The sequence below is a fragment of the Ichthyophthirius multifiliis genome (assembly GCF_000220395.1).
Source record: "Ichthyophthirius multifiliis unplaced genomic scaffold scaff_1120509249394, whole genome shotgun sequence".
Lineage (NCBI taxonomy): Eukaryota > Ciliophora > Oligohymenophorea > Hymenostomatida > Ichthyophthirius > Ichthyophthirius multifiliis.
Genome location: NW_004087744.1, coordinates 17,440 through 37,128, shown reverse-complemented (window position 1 = coordinate 37,128; position 19,689 = coordinate 17,440). Strand labels below are relative to the sequence as shown.

Here is a 19,689-nt window from a genome sequence, read left to right as displayed (position 1 = left end):
AAATATTTATTAATTAAGAAAAAAACAAAAACAAAACAAAAACAAAACAAAAACAAAATCAAAACATAAAAGCAAAAAATAAAAACAAAACAAAACGTAAAAGCAAAAAAATAAATAAAATAAATGAAAACCTAAAATTCTCAAGAAGGCTTCATTAACTCCAAAGAAAAACGCTAAAACCAATCTCCAAGTCTATCCCAATAAATAAACAAAATCCGCCTTCAATATAGCAAGCTAATGTTAAAACTCGACTCAATGTTAGAGCATCATGTTACATTAATAATAATGGCTATAATAACATTATATGCTTTATTTGGTGATGACATTAGGGTATTAGTAACTGATAAAAACGGTGACAAAATATTTTGGATTCTAAATATTATTTGTATGTGTGTTTTTTTTATTGAAATTATTCTTGCGTGTTTCGCAAAACCAGATTATTTTAACAGTTTTTTCTTTTATTTGGATCTCATTTCTACCGTGTCTCTAATTTTCGATATTGGATGGATTTCAGATTCTATTTATAATACTTAAGACTCAAACCCTGATCTCTCTTCTTCTGGTTAGGGCTCCAGAAATCCCTCTTAAATAGCCCAAGCAGGTAAAACATCAAGAGTAGGTACCAAAGCTTCCCGAATAGTAAGAATTGTGAGGCTTATTAGGTTAGTAAAATTATATAAACATGCTCAAACGGCATTAAAATAATAAGAAAATCACCTTAAATAATTAGAAGAAGAGTAAAAATTGGAAGAATAAAATCAATAATCAAAAATGAAAGAAACATAATAAGCATTCTAATAAAATCATAAGAATTCTGGAGAAGAATAATAATTAAACAGCAATAATGATAGAAAAATTAAAAAAAATGGTATATTACCTCCTTTATAATAAACTTAAATAATAAATAAAGAAACTGAACAAACTAATTTAATTAATAATAACAATAATAGTTAAACTTAATAATAAAATAATGAAAACACCTAATAAAAAAACGAATAAATATAATATTAAATAAAAAATCATGAAAATCTCTTAGTAAAACCAAAAAACAATGAAAAAAAATTAGAAAATGTTAAATAGCCAGAAAACACTGAAAAAAATATTAAATCCAATCAAGAAATCCAAAACCGAAAAATCCTGAAAAAAATTAGCAAAATAAGTCAATAATAAAAAGCCGAAACTCCTTAAATAGTAGTCAATGAAACTAAACTAGGAAAATAATTATCTAATCTAACTACCCAAAGAGTAATAATTTTAGTTCTTTCAATTATGATAAGTGTTCCAGTTTTCACCCTCGAAACATACCGTGAGCCCACTACTAGTTATAATAATACAATGCCTAATATATATACCTAAGTAAAAGACTCTTTAATTTTAGAAAACTTTAATAAATATATCAATTTTCATAAAGATACTAGAACTCCTATACTTTATTTAGAACTTAAAACTATAAAAAAAATATATACTGAGCCTAATGTCAACATTTAAGCTTTAAGAAATGACGATAAATCTATTTATTCAATCAATAATTAAAGCAATGATAGTATAATCGAAGGTTTCGTAATAATTGACGTCAGGGAAGATAACTAACTAAATGCGATTCTTTCTATTATAAGAACTATTTTCGTCTCCATAGTTCTTTCTTCTGGAGCTATCTTCTTCTCACGAGACGTAGACATATTAATACTCGACCCAATTGAAAGTATGATAAAGAAAGTGCGCCGAATTTCGGAAAACCCTCTCGAAGCAGCCCAAATAGAAGAAAAGGAGGCCCTAGCCCTTGAGTAGCTTCTCTAATCAGGAAATTAAGTAGAAATAAAGCGCAGAAAGGAACTTGATGGTTATGAAACAGCCACTTTGGAAAAATTAATCATTAAAATTGGTGCCTTATTAGCTCTAGGCTTCGGAGAAGCAGGTTCTGAAATTATTGCCTAGAACATGAGTCATGGAGGAGATGTTGATCCTATGATTCCTGGTCGAAAAATAATTGCTATTTTCGGATTTTGCGATATTAGAAATTTTACGGATGCAACTGAAGTTTTGTAAACTGGTGTAATGCTTTTTGTCAATGAAATAGCAGAAATTACACATTCTACAGTGGATTCTTTCGGAGGTTAATCCAATAAAAATATAGGAGATGCTTTTCTTTTGGTTTGGAAGTTTTAAGAAAAAGACTATTTTTTGAATACTAAGGGATAACTAGAGTTAAAAGATGAGGAAAGAATAAAAAATTATGCCGATTTATCAGTTTTGGCTTTTCTCAAAATTATGGGAGGTATTACAGTTTCTAAAAAACTAATTAAATATAGAAAAAATTAAGGACTTAAATAAAGATTAGGGGGAAAATATACAGTCAAAATGGGCTTCGGATTACATGTTGGATGGGCTATAGAAGGTGCTATTGGTTCCAATTATAAAATCGATGCTAGTTATTTAAGTCCAAATGTAAATATGGCTTCCAGATTAGAAGCTGCTACTAAATAATTCGGAACAGGAATTCTTATTAGTGGAGATTTATAATAGATTTTGACTGAAAAGTGTAAAAAAGAGCTTAGATGGATCGATAGAGTTACTGTAAAAGGTTCCATAAACCCTATGGACTTATATACAGTAGATGTATCCTTAGATAATGTTGAAAAAAGAGTCGGTCATATCGACAAATTCGATGTAGTGTACTCAAATCCGATGCAAAAGAAGAAGGTAAGAGTCCTTGAAAGAATCTAAAGAAATAAATTAAAAGAAGAAATTTAAAAAGGTATTGCTTTCCCAGCAGATAAATTTTAAAATGATCATTAATTAATTGCTATGAGGGAATTCTTCAACGATGAATTTTACTCAGAATGGAATATTGGATTTTAAGCATATTTAAAAGGTAAATGGGATTTAGCGAAAAATTCGTTCTCAAAAACTCTTAATATGTTAGAATAATATGGAGTTAAAGATGGGCCTTCAAACACTTTATTGGATGTAATAAAAGAAAATAATGGAAGAGCTCCTGATGATTGGAAAGGTTTTAGAATTCTTACTGAAAAATGATATATTTTCTTAATATATATATATAAAATAAATTATAATTATAATCATAATTATAATTAAAATTATAATTATTATTTTTATTATTATAATTATTATTATAAATATTATTAAAATTATTATTATTATTATTATTATTATTATTATTATTATTATTATTAATATTATTATATATATTTTTTTAATTTTTTTTTATTTTTATAAATATTTTTTTTTATATATATTTTAAATTAAATCAATTTTATTATTATTAAATTTACATTTTTAATTTTTTTTTTTATTAATAAAAATTTAAGTTAAACTTATTTAAAATTTAAATTTATTATATTTATTAGTCTATTTTTATAAAAAATAGGATATATTTTAGAACTATTTTTTTTTATCAATATTAATTTTTATAATATAATATTAACTATATTCTTATTTATAAAGATGAAATTTTATAATATATATTTAAAACGAAAAAATAAAAAATTATTAAATATAACTTTTTTATTTTATATATTTTAAAAATAAGTAAATTAATTAATATTAAAAAAAAAAATTAAAATATATTAATAAAAAAATGAGAGGAACTACATGTTAAAAAGCCTTAGCAAATTGGGAAGCAGTTAATCCCGGTAAAAACCCAGCTGAAGCTGAAGAAATAAAGTTGATATTTTAGATTCCTCCAATTGAAAAAATGGACGGTCCAGTATTAAATACATTAACTAAATGCAAGAAATTATCTTTATCATCAAACAGTATAGACAAAATGATTCCTTTAAACATGTTAAGAAACTTAGAAATACTATCATTATCAAGAAATGTAATAAAGAAAATTAGTGGATTGGAAGATATAGGTTCTACTCTTCGTTAATTATGGATAAGTTATAATTTAATCGAAAAATTAGATGGATTAAATAATTGTGTTGTCCTTAATACTCTTTATATTGGAAATAATAGAATTAAAAATTGGGAAGAACTTGATAAACTAAAAGAACTACCTGAGCTTTCTGTTGTTCTATTTTATGGAAATCCCATGTATGATTTAGTTAAGGAAGATCCAAAATATTATGTTCTTAAAAAGCTTCCCACACTTAAAAATATTGACGGAACTATTATTGATGATAGTATTCTTGATAAAGTTAAATAAATAGCTGATATTCCTATATCTGCAAAGGCTTTATGAAACAAAAATAAAAATAAAAAAAGATATTTTATATATATATTATTGGTATATAAATAATAATTTTTTTTAAATATAAAAATTTATTATTATTTAAAAAATATACATACAAATTAATATTTTTAACATAAAGAAGCAATTCATTCATTTGATATACATTATTAACTTAAAATTTAAAGAACTTATTAAGAAATTTCTTCACTTTTATGAAAAAATAATTATTATATTGTTCCACTTATTTAATCTTTAATATAAATATATTAATTAAACAAGTTATAATCTTCATTTATTTCCAAATTTTAATATTCTACAGTTTATCCTATTTTTCTAAAAACATCCAACCAATCTTCTAATAATTCCACCTTTCCACTTTCCAAAATATAATAATCTAAAATAAACTTCATTCCTTCCATTACTTTAAACTTTTCTATTATAAATAAAGTTAATTAAAAATTAGATGTCAATACATAATTAGTTAAAAAATAAGTTAAAGATTCTTAAATAAGATTCCAATTTAAATAATGAGGATCAAAACACTCCATAATTTTCCCAAAAAGACCTTCTTTTAGAAATTATTTTTTTATTTCCCAATTTTAGCAAGCTGCAATGTTTGAAAGAACAAGCGCGGAAGCTTTAACGATATTTTCTTCTTCTTTTTATTCGAAAAGATATTATTTATAAGTACTTTAAGAACTCCTTTCTAGCATAAAATAAGAGTAAAATTCTCATCTTCTTTTTCTGTAATTTCAATGATAAATTTTAGAACTTTTTTCTTTAATGAGTAGTTGTTTTCTAATTCCAGAATTTACACAAAACCCTAAAAATGTTCATATTATAAATTTTCTAATAAAAAAGGGAAACATTTTATAAAAAAAGCCATACAATTATAAGAATATTTAACTACAATAGGATTTAAAAAAAGTAAGGAAAAATCTGATATATAAGGAAATAAAGGTAAAAGTAATTTTTATTATTAAATATCATTTAATTTATATGTAAGATTACTAAAAAAGAAAAGAAATACTTTAATTAATTCTTTTTATATATTTTTTATTTATAAGAAACTTTTTATAATTATCTCTATTTTTAATTTGAATAATTATTCTTATATTTCTTAATAATATTCCTTATCACATAAAAAATTGGCTAATGTATGAAAAATCTATTTGTATATATATATATATATAATATCGACTTTTTTTTTAATACATATTCTATTAAAATAGTTTCTTTTTCTTCTTTTTAAATTATTTCTTTTAATTTCCTTAATAAATTTTCTAAAAAAAATATTTTTTCGATTTCTTCTATGTGTTTTTTTTCCATATAATATGCTAAATTAGCTATTATTTTAATACTATTTATTTACATTAATTAATAATTATCATATTTAATATCCAAAAAGCTAACAAAATATTTATGTAAATTCATTTTTATCATTTTTTAATATAATAATTCTTATTCTTCGATTTATTTTTCATTGACATAAAATTTGCTTATTTTCTCCAATTAAATTAAAGCACTTTGTTAATTTTCTGGTTAATTTTATTAATAGATTAATTTAGCATTTTCGGTTATTTCGTTTTCGATTTATATATCTAAAATTTAATTAGAATTACATTATCTGATTTTCTAAAAATTTCTCGCAATTTTTTTACGTCTTATTTCAATTCTATATTCATTCTTTTTTTTTTAAATATAATCTTTTATTTAATCACTGTTATTTTTCATTTCTTACTAAAACATTTTTATTTTTAATTAAAAATTAAAAGAATTTTATATATTTTTTTGAAAGAATAAATTAATATTTTTACTTATTTATAATTATTATTATTTTTCAATTTTTTTTTTTTTTTTTTTTTTATATAAAAATCAAAATTTTAATTTTTTTTTTTTTTTTTTTTTTAGTATATTTTTTTAATGACTTTTATATATTTACAAAATAAAACAAAAAATTCATTTAATTTATAAATTTAAATAAAAAGTCAAAATTTTTAAATTATATACTATTCGTACCTTTATATCTATTATTTTTTAACTAAATTTAATATTTATTCAAGAATTTTCAAAATAATTTTATAAAATTAAGCTTATTTTTTTATTTAATCTAAGATTTACTTTATTTTCAAAAATTTGTGGTAATCTTCTTTATATTTTTTTATTATTAATAATTTACAATTTATTGATGGATATATACAAAATCTAACATATATCAACATTATATGAGATTTATAATCTTATTATATTGTTTTAAAAACCATTTCAATACAATTTTATATTTGGCTTATTCCTATATCTATTTTATATATTTATAGATCCAAAAAGAAATTCTGTTTTCATCATCGTTTTTAAAATTTTAAGTATCTTTTTTCATAATTTTCAACTAATTATTTTCTTATTGCTTATAATTGTAATAAGAAATGCATTTTATTATATAATTATACAAAAAATAAATACAATATTTTTTGCTAAAAAATAATTAAATTTTATTTTTTAAAACAAAAAAAACAAAAAAAAAATAAGTATTATAATTTTTAATTGGAAAAAAAAAAAAAAAAAATTCAATTATACTAAAAATAATTTTAAATAATAAAAATAACTGAATTATATACTTCTTCATTTTTATGATCTTATAAATCCATTAATTTTTCTTTAAAACCATTTTATAAAAGTAGCTCTAAAACTATATTTTTCCCATTTTATTCACAAGTATAATATTAAAAACTATTCAATAATTTCTAAATTCCTTTTAACAAACTTAAAAGTACTCCCGCATCATTATTTATTTAAAGCTCTTCTAAATAAAAACCTAAAATCTTGCTTTTTAAAATCAATAAACATTATTAATAATTCCCTTAATCGAATATATTTGCTAATAAGTACATTAATTCTTTTCTTATTGTATGATGAACGATTTAAAAGTCGTCAAAAAGTGTCTAAAAGATCCGATTTTGAATAAAATATTCTATACTTTAGCTATTTATAGAACATATATTACTACAAGCCCAACATATTTCTTTTAAAAGAAAATTATAATTTACATTCTTTTTATATAGAGTGAAAAAAGTATTAAAAACTTACAATATATTGCTCTAAATTAACAATTCAGTATATTTATTAGGCCCAGAAATAATCGTACACATAATTTTAATAATTTAGATATAAATTTACATATCATTTTAATTTTATTTTTTTGTTTTTTCCAAAAGCATTTAAACTAAATCTACATTTTTTTTTTATTATAAACCAAAAAACCTTTCTATAAAATAATCTTCCTTTTAAATTATTAAATGAATATTTTTGAGTATATTTTCAGCTGTTTAAGTTTCTTAATTTTCCCATATTAAATTAGTACATACTAAATCAAAATTTATATCAAAAAGTAATATATACTATTTATTTTTAAAATACAAAAGAAAAAAATAATAATATTTTATCTATTTTTTTTATTTTTTTAATACATCTTTTTTAGAAACTAAATCTTATTTGTTTTTTTTATTTATTTTAGTTAAAAAAACAGTCATTAATTAAACAAACCATCTTAAATTAGTTTCTGTTTTTGGGCCATAATTATCTTCTACTAAATATTTAAAACTATGAACTTAAAAAAGGGTTTCTATAAGCTCTTATTAGTAAAAAATATCTTTTATAATCTAACTTTCTCCTAATGCATTTGAGATTACAAAACAAGTCTTTTTTTTTTATTTATATTTTTTTTTCTTAACAAAATAATAATTAAATATTACTTCATCAATAATACTAATATCTTTTGAATGTAAAAACGAAATTAATTTATTTACAATTTTAATATTTATTTTTTGTTCTAAAATTTAAGGCTCTATATAAAAAATACTCCCGAGAAAACTTAAAATACCTTTTTCTAATGAAATTGGTATCTAAATATCTAATACATCAAAAAGTATTTATATAAAATCAAGTTTTGTAAACATTTATAAGCTTTTTTCATTTATTTCTTAATTTTAGTCAAATAAGTAATTATATGATTTATATATTTGTTCTTTTAATTGATTTATATTTTTAGATTATATTGATTAATATATATTTTATATTATTTTCTCTTTAAAATAGTCTTCCTCTTGTTTTTCGTTTTCGAATATTTACTCTATTATATATTAATTCTTTTATAGTGTATCTTATTTGATTTATTAATGAAATTTTCGAGACATCCTTATTTTTTCTTCGATTTTTTTGCGACGTATTTCTTATTAATGTGACTCCTTTTTTTTAATTAATATATTTTGGATTTAATTTGTTTATATTTCTGGATTTTATTGCATTTTTTAATTATTTTAATAAAAAAAAAAAAAAGAAACTATAAAGATTTGATTATTTAGTAAAAAAAAAGATAATTTTATATAATTAAAAAAACATTATTATTTATATTTATTTCAGTCAATTCTTTTTTTTAGAAAAAAAAAATATTAATATATATAAATATATTTATTAATGTTATATATATGTTTTTCTAATTAAATTTCAAGTTTAAAAAATCATTAATTTTCTGTGAGTTATTTATTTAAACTTATTAAGTACATAAAATTTTAAGAAAAATAAATATTTTTAATTAAAATTGATACAGATATTAAATACTTTTAATTTATTAACATGTACGTGTATTTATTTAAATTTTTACTATATAAAAACATAACTTTTTTTATTTTATTATAAAATTATTAGAAACTTATATAAAGAATAACATTTAATTAATATAATTTTTTTAAAAATAATATTAATCTTTTATATAAATTTTTTAGTTGTTAATTATTTTATATTTGAAAAAAAAAAAAAAAAATTATTTAATTTTTTATTTTTTTTTTCCATTTAAATTTATTTTTTGACTTAATAAAATAAAAAAATGGGATAAGAATAATCATAAGAATATAGATAATACTTAAATTGTAACTAAATAACAAATTAAAATAATTAAATAATACAAAATTAATAAAAATATCATGATAAAATACACACAAGTAACATATTTATTATTTCTAAAAAAATAAAATATAAAAAGTTAATTCTAATAATCTTTCAATTAATTCAGAATAAAATACATCTCCTTATAAAATAATCTAATATAAATAAAATTAGAATTCAATGATATAATAATAAATTCAATTTTAATAAGAAGAAATAATCTACCCTTAAAAAATATAATTTACAATACATTATCCTTAATAACCTTTAATAAAATAGTTTAATTGTAATTGTAATGATAAAAATAATGATTAAGATCAAAATCAAAAAGATAAATAAAATCTTGAATAAGAATAAAGAATGTAAAAGCCATAATCAGAAAATAATTAAAAGAAAAGAACTTTATAAGAATAATAGCAATATGCGAATAAATTATTAAAATAAGCAGTCGAAGCAAAACATAAAAACGAAAAATTAATTTAATAATAAATAATTAACGAGTATATATATATATATATATATAGCAAAAAAAAAAAAGCTAATTAATTATTAATATGTAAATTAAAAAAATAAAAGCGCATAAAATTGTTCATTCTAACCTAAAATAAATAAATCAAATAAATAATAATTAACAAAATCTATTTCTTAAAGATTAAACAAAAATAAAAATTCCCTTTTTTTGAACAAGAAATATATTCTCCAAAATATTCTACATAAAATAATTTTTTATAACCTCATTCAAATAATAATGATCGTTAAAACAAAAGCAATATAAATAATTAAATGTGTTAAAGGACATGGAAGGAGTTTTTAGAAGATTAGAAATAATTTTTAGATATGAAAGAGTTAAAAATATAAAACGTAATAAAAAATAAATAAAACAAATATAATTTAATAAAAAATCAAAGGTAAGAGCTAGTATTGAAGAAAATAAAAATTTAGAATATACACATTAACCTGTAATAAACTAAGTAATAAAAATAAAATAAAAAAAAAAATACATAAAATAGAAAAGCATAAATATTATCAAAAAATCTAATTAAACTCCTCATGTTTCCTAATAAAAAATAGAGGAATAAAAAACTCCCAAAAATAAACCAAAATTATCCATTTAAAACGAAATAAAATTAATAAATAGACTTTATTATGAAAAAAAAATAAAAAATGATAATTTTACTCCAAAATAAAAAACTCCTCCATTGTCTCCTTATAATTAGAAAATAAATGATTATTGTTTAGCTGCTAAATTTACAAAAGAATTCGAATAATCTTTAAATAAAGTACTTAATATTTCAAAAGTAGATCATAAATAACTAATATAATATATATAGTAATAAAAGAAAAATAATAAAAAACTATATTTTTTCCAAAAAAATAAAAAAATAAAGGATGTAATAAATATTAAAAAATCTATGTTATTTATCACCAAAAGATTAATCTAATTGTTAAAATTTTATTAAAGAACGAAAACTATTAAGTGAAATGTTCCAAATTTTAAATGGACATATTTTTGGAGGAGTTACAAGCAGAAACTTATTAGTTTTTTTATTTGCCCTATAAGGACTTAATATAAACATTCCTTAATTTGAAAAAGAAAAAAAAAATTATTAGAAAAATCATGAAATATATGAATAAAATATTTATAATAATCAAAAACATTCTAATATTAATTTTTTTTAAGGATTTTCTAATAATATATCACCAAATATTAATTAAAGTTTTTAAAAATAACCTTATTTAAATAAATATAATTTATAAAATGATAATAATTAATAAACTACAAAGTATTAAATTTTATAAAACTATATATTAGTTAAATTTTTTTAAAAAATAAATAAATATAAAGATATATTAATAAAAATAATATATAAATAAATAATAATAGTTTAACAAATATTGGAATTTTTGATGAAAATAATAACTGGCATATAAATGAATAAGAAATAAAAATTATATAAAACCATTTTAATCAATTTTATATAGATAGACTACATTATAGAAGATAGTTTTTCAATGAAAAATAATAAAGTTATAAAGAAATAAATAAAGAAACAAAAAATTCGTCTTCTACAAAAAGATATAATAATGATCTAGCCTAAAATTATAAAAAAAGAATAATTGAAGAAGCATAAAAATAAAATGTTATAAAAAATAAAATTATATATATATATTAATAAATATATAAATAATATAATATAAATGTATATAAATATATATATACATATATACATATTTTTATAGATTTCTTTTGTTTATAATAATTCTTTAGATCTTAAATAATCTTTTATTAAAATTAAAGAGAAAAAAACTGATTAATTAAGACATTTATTAAAACTCAAAGAATTAAAAGAATGTACTTTTCATCCTAAAACTAATAAATTAAACCATTCAATATCATAATAACAATTGTAAATATTTTTATATATTTATTACTTATTAAAAAATAGAACTTCTTAACCAAAATATGAATAATTATATAATAAAAGAAAAATCTAAAAAATTAAAATTGATAAATCTTTTAACGATATAGAGTTTGAAAAAAACTGTATTGAATGCACTTTTTATCCTAAAGTATCTATCAATAAAAACTATAAAAATTAATTATCTAAAAGTCCTTAACCTGTAGTTAAATAATTATAAAAATAGGTTAATAACTTGAGAAAAGGAAAAGAAAGGCATCAAAATATAAATTAAAATATTAGAGACATTTCTTTAATTAATAATTAAATAAACTAATCTGATAAAAGTTCTTCTGTGTAATCTAAATGTAATTTTTTTGAAAAAATAATTAAAAAAAATTAAAAAAAAAGTAAAAGGTAGTACTTTATTTTCTTCCATATAACAAAGTCCAATAAATTAAAATTAAACTAAATAAAATCATTAATAAAAATAAAAATAATACTCTTCTATAAATATAATTTAAAGTCCATAATTAAATGATTAATTAGATTATAATTCAATTTAATAAGATTAAAGTTTTAATTTTATAAAATATAAAAAAATATAAAAAATTATTATAAAGATTAAGAAATATTACTTTATGTCGATGTTAATTTAGGGCCAGATCAGATGGAAAGAATTGTGGTTAAAAAAGGTGACTCTTTAAATTAATTAGCCAATAATTTTATTATTAATCATCGTATTTATTACTCCTTAAAATTTATTTATATATTTTTAAAAAAAAAGATTTACCTTTTGATATTAAAGATAAATTAATAGAGCTTTTAGAATTTTAAGTAAATTAAGTTTTAGAAAAAGCATCGATTAATTGATAGAAAATTTAAAATAATAAAAAATGTATAATTTTTTTTTAAAAAAATAAGGTTTTTTATATATACTACTTTTTTAGTTTTAAGTATATTTATTTATTTAATAATTTTAAATGTGAATTTATATATGTATATATAATTTTTTTTTTTTTTCCTTAATAAAATAAATAATGGATATATAAATTATTTAATAATTATTTGAAAAAAATATTCTTTTATTAAAAAATGCATCAGAAAAAGAAAAAAATGTTATAATTTATAAACTGAATTTTATTTTTGGAAATACTTTAATATAATCTTTATAAATAATAAAGAAATAATCCATTATAAAATATTAAACTATTGATAACTATTATTAATATTAAAATCCTTAACTTTATTAAATAAATGAAGATAAAAAATAAATATACATTATATTTTTCAACTAAAATAATAAAAATAAATATTGTTCATGTGATTATTTTAGCAGTATTAATTTTTTAGAAAAACTAAATATTTGTAAGCATATACTTGCCATTTTAATATCTGAATAATCAAACGAATTTTAAATTAAATAAATCGAATTAGATAAATACTTTGAAATTTTATAATAAATTTAAAAATGAAAATTATATAAAAAAAAAAAAATATATATTTAATATTTTTTTAATAAAAAATTAAATAAATATATTAAAAAACAAACAAAAATTTCCGTTTTATAAAAAATAAAGAAAAATAAAATAAAGAACAAAAATAAAAATATTAAAAATGAATTAACAATAACCAATAAACACTAATTAAGATCAATAATAAAATTAAATGCAAAACTATAATAATGAATATGTTAGTTTAAAGTCTGGTCATTAGAAAAAATATAATTATAATTTTGTACCATCTTAATACTGTGATAATTGCAATAAAGAAGCAAACCTTCAGATCAAATATTAAATAGGAACAGGAACTTGGCTATGTTGTTTAATTTGGTCTGTTTTTGGAATTTTACCTGGTATATTACCTTTTTGTTGTAATAATTGTAAAGATACTTCTTATTATTGTTAATAATGCTAAAACCATATAACTAAAGTTAGATATGAACCTTGTGATTGCATCAATAGAAATTGAATATAAAATTATTGTTAAAAGCACAATATAAAAAAATTAAACCCAAAAAAAAGATATTTTTTTACACAGTAAATAATTTTAGTTGTTTTATGATTATATTTTAAAAATTTAATTATATAATAATTTAAGTTTATCATATAGTTATATTTAAAAGATTTATTATTATTAAATTAAACTAATGAAATATTATTATATTTTCAAATAAAATAAAATATTAACAATATTTGTAAAAAAATATTAATAATACTACTAATATAATATATAAATTTTTATTTAAATATTATATGTATTATTGTATTATAATAAATATATACTTTAATATTTCATTTGCTTTTATTATTTAATATTTTTAACAAAATACTTTATTATAATACTTATTTTCTTATTACATTTATTTTATTTTTGAATATTTTATATCCAAAAAAACTTTAAAATCTACCCTTACAAATTCGAATAAATGTTTTTAATTTAACAACTCGAATGCCCAAATTAATTAAAAATATAATATATTAAAATCTCTTATTATAAACCTTAAAACTTTACACCTTTAAAAGTTAAAAATAAATTAATTTTATATAGCTAATTGTTTATTTTTTAGTATAGATTTGTTTTTTTTTAAAAAAAAAACAATAATTAAAAAATAACATTATATAAAAAAATCTAAAGTAAAATTAATTTAAAGTCTTTTTATTTTTTAATATCTTAATTTTTCGAAATTAATTTTTTATATAATAATTTAAAATAAACTTTAACTAAATATTAAATTTATAATTTTTATTATTATTTCATTTAAAATTTAGAAATATTTATTTATAATAAATTCAATATTATAATAACATTGATTTTATTTTTTATTTTTTAAAATAATTATTTATTTTTACTTATATTTTTTTTTAAAAAGAATCAATAATCATTTTGTTAAGAGAGTTTTTTAAAATGTTAAAAAAAAATATTATCTACATTATTAAAAATTATTTAATATTACTCCATTTTTTTATTTTTTAGTATTCTTACTTAATTATTTTTGTTTTGTTTTTTTATTTTATTTTACAATTAAAACTTTTAATTTAAATTTATAAATTTTAAAAATTATTATTTAAATTAAATTTGAATTGATATCATATTATAATTGAAATAAATAATTTTTTTATATAAAAATAAATAAATGATGATAAATATTTACTCATATCCATAAAATGTTAGTTTTATATTTCTGTTAATAAATAATATAAATAGTTATAGTTTATAAATAAATGATATTTATGTAAAAAATATATTAATTTTTTTTATTATAATATTTATTACATATTATTTATTATTATTTTTAAAAAATATTAATATATATAAACATTTATATTTTATTTTAGAAATGATAATACTTTATTTTTTGGAAATATTATTTTACTTAAATAAATCAAAAAAATTAAAATTTAAAAAAAAAAATATATACAAAAAAAATTCAAATAAAAATGAGTAATAATAATAATACTAGTAGATTCGCTTTCGGCAATTTAAGTCATTAAAAAAATATTAATTAATAAACTCCTTATAATTAAAAAACTTATTATAATTAAATTTAAACTTCATAAAAAAGCAACAACAACAATCAATCTAACTAAAAAAATATTAAAACTAATCCAGACAATATTTTTGAAAAAAGGAAATAATAAAAAAAATCTTAACTAGATAAAATAGATTCTCCGGAATAAAAGTTTGGCAATTCGTATAATATATCAGAAGTAAAAATTAAAACAAAAAAACACTTATATATTTATTTTAATGTAAATAATTAAAGCCTATGATAGAAAATGAATTAAAGGAAATAATGAATTTTTTCGAAAAAGAAGATTTTTAGAATAATGAAAAAGATAATAATTTTTCAACTTTTTTAAATACTTAAAAATTTGAAAAAATAATACAAGGAAAAAATCAAAAAGAAAACTAAATTTAAATTTTAAATAATTTTAAACACGCAGAAAATATAGATGAAAGTAAAACTATCGAAAAATATATGTAAGTTTTAGATTTAAATAATTAAGTAAGTGATTTATGTGAATGAAAAAATTCTTTCCTTATTTTTTTTTTTTTCTAAATTGTATATATATTTTAATATTTTGTAATGTAAATTTATATTTAAAAAGATTAAATAATATTAATAAAAAAGTATTTATATATTATTTTAATTTAAAAAGAAATATATATATATATAAAATATTTTTTTAAAATAAAATAAAAAAGTATATAAAAAATACAAATGATAAATTTTGATAGTAATGGAGATATTTTAAATTAGGAATAAAATTAATATCGAAATTAAGACTTAGAAAAATAAATAAATTAATTATACGATAATAACAATTAAATTTCAATTTAACAATAAACTAAAGAAAAATAAATTATAATTGAAAAATAATTACCACTACAAAAAGAAAATCTCTAAATATAAAAATTCAAAAGATATTATGGAAAAACATGTGTCATAATGCATATCAAAAATGAGCCTTTATTTACATTAGGACCAGATTGTAAAAAAAAAAAAAACCAAAAATAAATTTTCTATTTTTTGCTGTTTTTTTTTTTATTTAATAAAAAAAAGTTAAAATATTTATAGGAACATGGATTTCTTTTTTGATTTTAGGTTATTATTTGACATTTAAATACTCAGTTAAAAAAGGAAAAGTTATATATATTTTAACATTTGGAATAAACTTCTTACAAATAATAAGTTATTTACTAACTGCATTACTAAACCCAGGTATCGCAAGTGCTAAAAAACCACCAGACAATACTATAATTCATTATAATTAGTAATATAAACAAAATAAAAAATAAATAAAAAATAAAAAAAACATAGTTTTTGTGATAAATGTTAAATAATAAAAAACTAAGGAATATATCATTGTTTCGAATGTGATATTTGTATTTAAGATTATGACCATCATTGTCCTTGGACAGGAAAATGTATAGGGAAAGGGAATATGTTTTTTTTTAAGATATTTATTTGCTGTACATTTTTTTATTTTTTCTATTGTTTTTTTTTGTTTCTTTTATGAAATAAAAAAAACTAAAAAATACTCAATTATATATGTTATTTTTATTTTCCATCATTCTGGTTAATTTTATAAATAATTTTAGTAATCTAAATAACTTTTATATGAAAACAAAGCAAACCCACTCAAAAAACTTTTATAAAATTAAATACCCCATCCAATCATTAAAGATTTTCTATATGTATTACTATAATTTGTAAAAGTTTTCTTAACATTTACTTCTACTTCGAAATCAGTTCCTTGTAAAAACAACTTTCGTCTTAAAGTATCAAAAGGATAAGCTACTTTTTATCCTATAATTGTCGCTAAAACACTTGTAGGTAACTATAAATACCATCCATAATCTTTTAAACCCAAATTCATTAAAGTTTCATATAATCCGATTTAAATGCCTCTATAAATAGCCGCTCCTAACATTGAAATTCCAAATCCTGTAAATTATCCATATTTATTATTTTCTGCTTGTTATATGAAAGGAGTAATAGGTGCTATAATTATAAATATATAAATATTTTTAAAAAATAATTATTTTGTTACATCTATATTTTTATTTTTCATAATCTGGATCTGAATCCATTATCATTATTGTTTTAGCTTTTTCTAAAGGAAACGCAAATATTTCTACAAAAGATCCAATAGCAAATGAATAATAAAAGTTATAAAAAGAGTGTTTAACTGGATCTGCTTTTATATCAAAATGGTTGTTTTTATTCAATAATTTTTGAGAAAAATAAAAAGCTCCAAATTCTTTTACATATAATTTTGCTAATTAACATATATATCCTCTATATAATAATGTAGAAAGTTCAATTTCTTCATTTTATTATAAAAAATTTCTCACAGTTTTTATAAATTTGTATCTATTATCCTAATTATATATTTCTGGAAATGCATTGTTAACTTATTACATTATTTTGATCTTATCAAGTGGAAATAATATTGTCTACATTAATAAAAAATAATATAAACCATATTCTTTTAAGTATTCGTTATATTGTTATTTATTTTCATTTTTTATAAATTCTTAAAATTCTTTAAAAATTTTTACGAATTTAATATCTGACATTTTTTTTTATTTATTTTAGTTATTTAATTATATTTATATCTCTTAGTATTTTTATTTTTATATTTATATTTATGTTTTTTTTTTTTTAATTAATTATTATTATATACATTTAAAGGTAAATTAGATTAAATATATGTTTTTATTCTATTTTTTTTTTTTTTTTTCTTTATTAAATGATATATATGTTTTCATATTTTATTTATTTTATTTTTCAACATTCACATCCACCTTTATTTTATTAATTAGGATTATTTGATAAATGACTATTCTTAGCATTATTTTCATTTTACATCATTTTTTCTTTTATATCTCTACAAATACTAATAAACGCATCATGTACATTTTCATTAGTTTTTGCTGAAGTTTCGAAAAACTTAATTCCAAAACTATCTGCTAAGGCTTTTCCTTCTTAAAGAGTAACCTATCTTTCACTCTCCATATCACTTTTATTGCCTACAAGTATTTTTTATACATTACTATCTGCTTATTCTCTAATTTATTTCATCCATAATTCAACATTATTAAAAGATTCTTTATCATTTATTGCATATGTCATTATTATTCCCATTGCTCCTTTATAATAATTTTAAGTGATTGTACGAAATCTTTCTTACCCGGCTGTATCCCATACTTATAATTTTATTTTTTTATTATCTATTTCTATTTTTTTCATTTTAAAGTCAATTCCTATTTATTTTTATTTTATTTTTTCTCTATTTTTATTTGAAAAAAACCTATAGTTGTTAAATGGGTTTGAGAAAATTTATCGTCACAAAATCTTAAAAGAATGTTTGTTTTTCCTACTCCGGAATCACCTATAATTAATAATTTTACTAGCCAATCATATTCGGTATCTTTTTAAGGTTATCTTGACATTTTTATTTTATTTTTTTTATCTTAAGTTAATATTTTATTTAATTTTGTTTGTTATTTTAAAATTTTATAATTATTAAATATTTTTTTAATAAAACAAATTATTATTTTCTTTAATATTTTAACAAAAATTTGAAGGTTATTATATTAGATCTAGAAAAAAAAATATTAAATTCTTATAATAAAATATTTATATTTATTAAATTTAAACTATAAAATGTTTAAAAACATATTATTTTTTATGTTTAGAATTAATTAAAAATAATTTTTTTTTTTTTTATTATTTCAAAAAATTAATAGAAAAAATAAAATAAAAAACACTAAATAATATTTTAGAAAAATGGAAAATTAAATTGAAAATAATTCATTATCATAATTAGATAATTAAATAAGATTTTAGTCTTTAAACAATTATTAAAATTTTAGAATTTTAAATTTACAAAAAATAGGTTCTTTAAGCGATTCATATTTAAATAAATAATAAAAATTTCCAAACGATAAAACGAATCTAAATAAATTAAGATTTTAAATTGCAAAAATTTTTAAAAATATTGAAAGATATTAAACAAAAAGACATTAAAGCTTTTTATTATATTCCTTAAAAAAAGTATCTACTTTTAATACAAGAAGTATAGAAAATTAAAACTTCGTTAAATAATTTACATTCCATTAACTATCTTTAAAAGAACCAAAATAAAGTAAAAAAAAAAGTAAACATGAAAACGTTGATTTAAAAATAAATTAAAAATAATAATAAATACATGAAAAAGTACAAAATTATTTGATTTTTAAAATTAAAAAAAAAATAATTTAGAATTTTTTTTTTTTAAAAAAAAAAAAAACTTATCCCCAACATTTTTTGATTAAATTTTTATAAAAAAAAAAAAAAGAGAAAGGAAACTATTAAAAGTTTATTAAAAACAATTCATTAATTAAATAAATAAGAAAGAATTTTAAAAGCAGTAAGACATCTACATGATGGTTTAAATTTAAGACCTGTACGAAATGATATAGAAGGTTTTTTTTTTTTTAAAAAAAAAATAAGTAATATAAATAATATTTAGTCTTGTAAAATCCTTTTATATATTATGTTTACCTTTGGCAAATAAATTTTATTTGGAATTATCTTTTATTTCTTTTATCTTTTAGTTTACTAATTTTAAGTTTTAACGAGCCAACAAATAGTCATGATACCTA

General features: G+C 17.5%; 5 protein-coding genes across 5 annotated transcripts, besides 20 other annotated features; 3 read left to right on the top strand and 2 right to left on the bottom strand. All coding sequences in view use genetic code 6, as the record gives it.

Moving 5' to 3' along the window:
• Positions 1–20: 20 nt before the first annotated feature.
• Positions 21–95: a microsatellite.
• Positions 22–95: a microsatellite.
• Positions 22–96: a microsatellite.
• Positions 44–115: a microsatellite.
• A 122-nt stretch (positions 116–237) lies between these two features.
• Positions 238–3,036, top strand: IMG5_001570 (hypothetical protein; the record flags this gene model as incomplete). The annotated part of the gene is made up of 2 exons (XM_004040072.1): positions 238–868; positions 1,085–3,036. The coding sequence occupies 2 exons, from the start codon at positions 238–240 to the stop codon at positions 3,034–3,036; spliced, it is 2,583 nt and encodes an 860-aa protein (XP_004040120.1).
• Positions 3,037–3,057: 21 nt separating this feature from the next.
• Positions 3,058–3,108: a microsatellite.
• Positions 3,067–3,194: a microsatellite.
• Positions 3,067–3,201: a microsatellite.
• Positions 3,098–3,204: a microsatellite.
• Positions 3,201–3,260: a microsatellite.
• Positions 3,208–3,248: a microsatellite.
• Positions 3,261–3,551: 291 nt separating the features above from the next.
• Positions 3,552–3,599: a microsatellite.
• Positions 3,561–4,204, top strand: IMG5_001560 (hypothetical protein; the record flags this gene model as incomplete). Its single annotated transcript, XM_004040071.1, has 1 exon — positions 3,561–4,204. The coding sequence occupies exon 1, from the start codon at positions 3,599–3,601 to the stop codon at positions 4,202–4,204; it is 606 nt and encodes a 201-aa protein (XP_004040119.1). The 5' UTR covers positions 3,561–3,598.
• Positions 4,205–8,193: 3,989 nt separating this feature from the next.
• Positions 8,194–8,271: a microsatellite.
• A 652-nt stretch (positions 8,272–8,923) lies between these two features.
• Positions 8,924–8,966: a microsatellite.
• Positions 8,967–11,291: 2,325 nt separating this feature from the next.
• Positions 11,292–11,366: a microsatellite.
• A 2,753-nt stretch (positions 11,367–14,119) lies between these two features.
• Positions 14,120–14,163: a microsatellite.
• Positions 14,123–14,163: a microsatellite.
• Positions 14,164–14,542: 379 nt separating this feature from the next.
• Positions 14,543–14,589: a microsatellite.
• A 445-nt stretch (positions 14,590–15,034) lies between these two features.
• Positions 15,035–15,078: a microsatellite.
• A 679-nt stretch (positions 15,079–15,757) lies between these two features.
• IMG5_001550 (hypothetical protein) lies at positions 15,758–16,556 on the top strand (the record flags this gene model as incomplete). Its single annotated transcript, XM_004040070.1, has 3 exons — positions 15,758–16,028; positions 16,100–16,267; positions 16,312–16,556. 3 exons carry the CDS (start codon positions 15,758–15,760, stop codon positions 16,554–16,556), a joined length of 684 nt encoding a protein of 227 aa, XP_004040118.1.
• Positions 16,313–16,350: a microsatellite.
• Positions 16,323–16,352: a microsatellite.
• A 22-nt stretch (positions 16,557–16,578) lies between the features above and the next one.
• IMG5_001540 (hypothetical protein) lies at positions 16,579–17,501 on the bottom strand (the record flags this gene model as incomplete). Its single annotated transcript, XM_004040069.1, has 4 exons — positions 17,091–17,501; positions 16,773–17,041; positions 16,706–16,728; positions 16,579–16,612 (listed from the first exon to the last, which is right to left on the bottom strand). The coding sequence occupies exons 1-4, from the start codon at positions 17,461–17,463 to the stop codon at positions 16,579–16,581; spliced, it is 699 nt and encodes a 232-aa protein (XP_004040117.1). The 5' UTR covers positions 17,464–17,501.
• Positions 17,502–17,787: 286 nt separating this feature from the next.
• On the bottom strand, positions 17,788–18,529 carry IMG5_001530 (Rab8-family small gtpase, putative). Its single transcript, XM_004040068.1, has 2 exons — positions 18,354–18,529; positions 17,788–18,306 (listed from the first exon to the last, which is right to left on the bottom strand). Exons 1-2 carry the CDS (start codon positions 18,493–18,495, stop codon positions 17,831–17,833), a joined length of 618 nt encoding a protein of 205 aa, XP_004040116.1. The 5' UTR covers positions 18,496–18,529; the 3' UTR covers positions 17,788–17,830.
• Between the last annotated feature and the right edge of the window lie 1,160 nt (positions 18,530–19,689).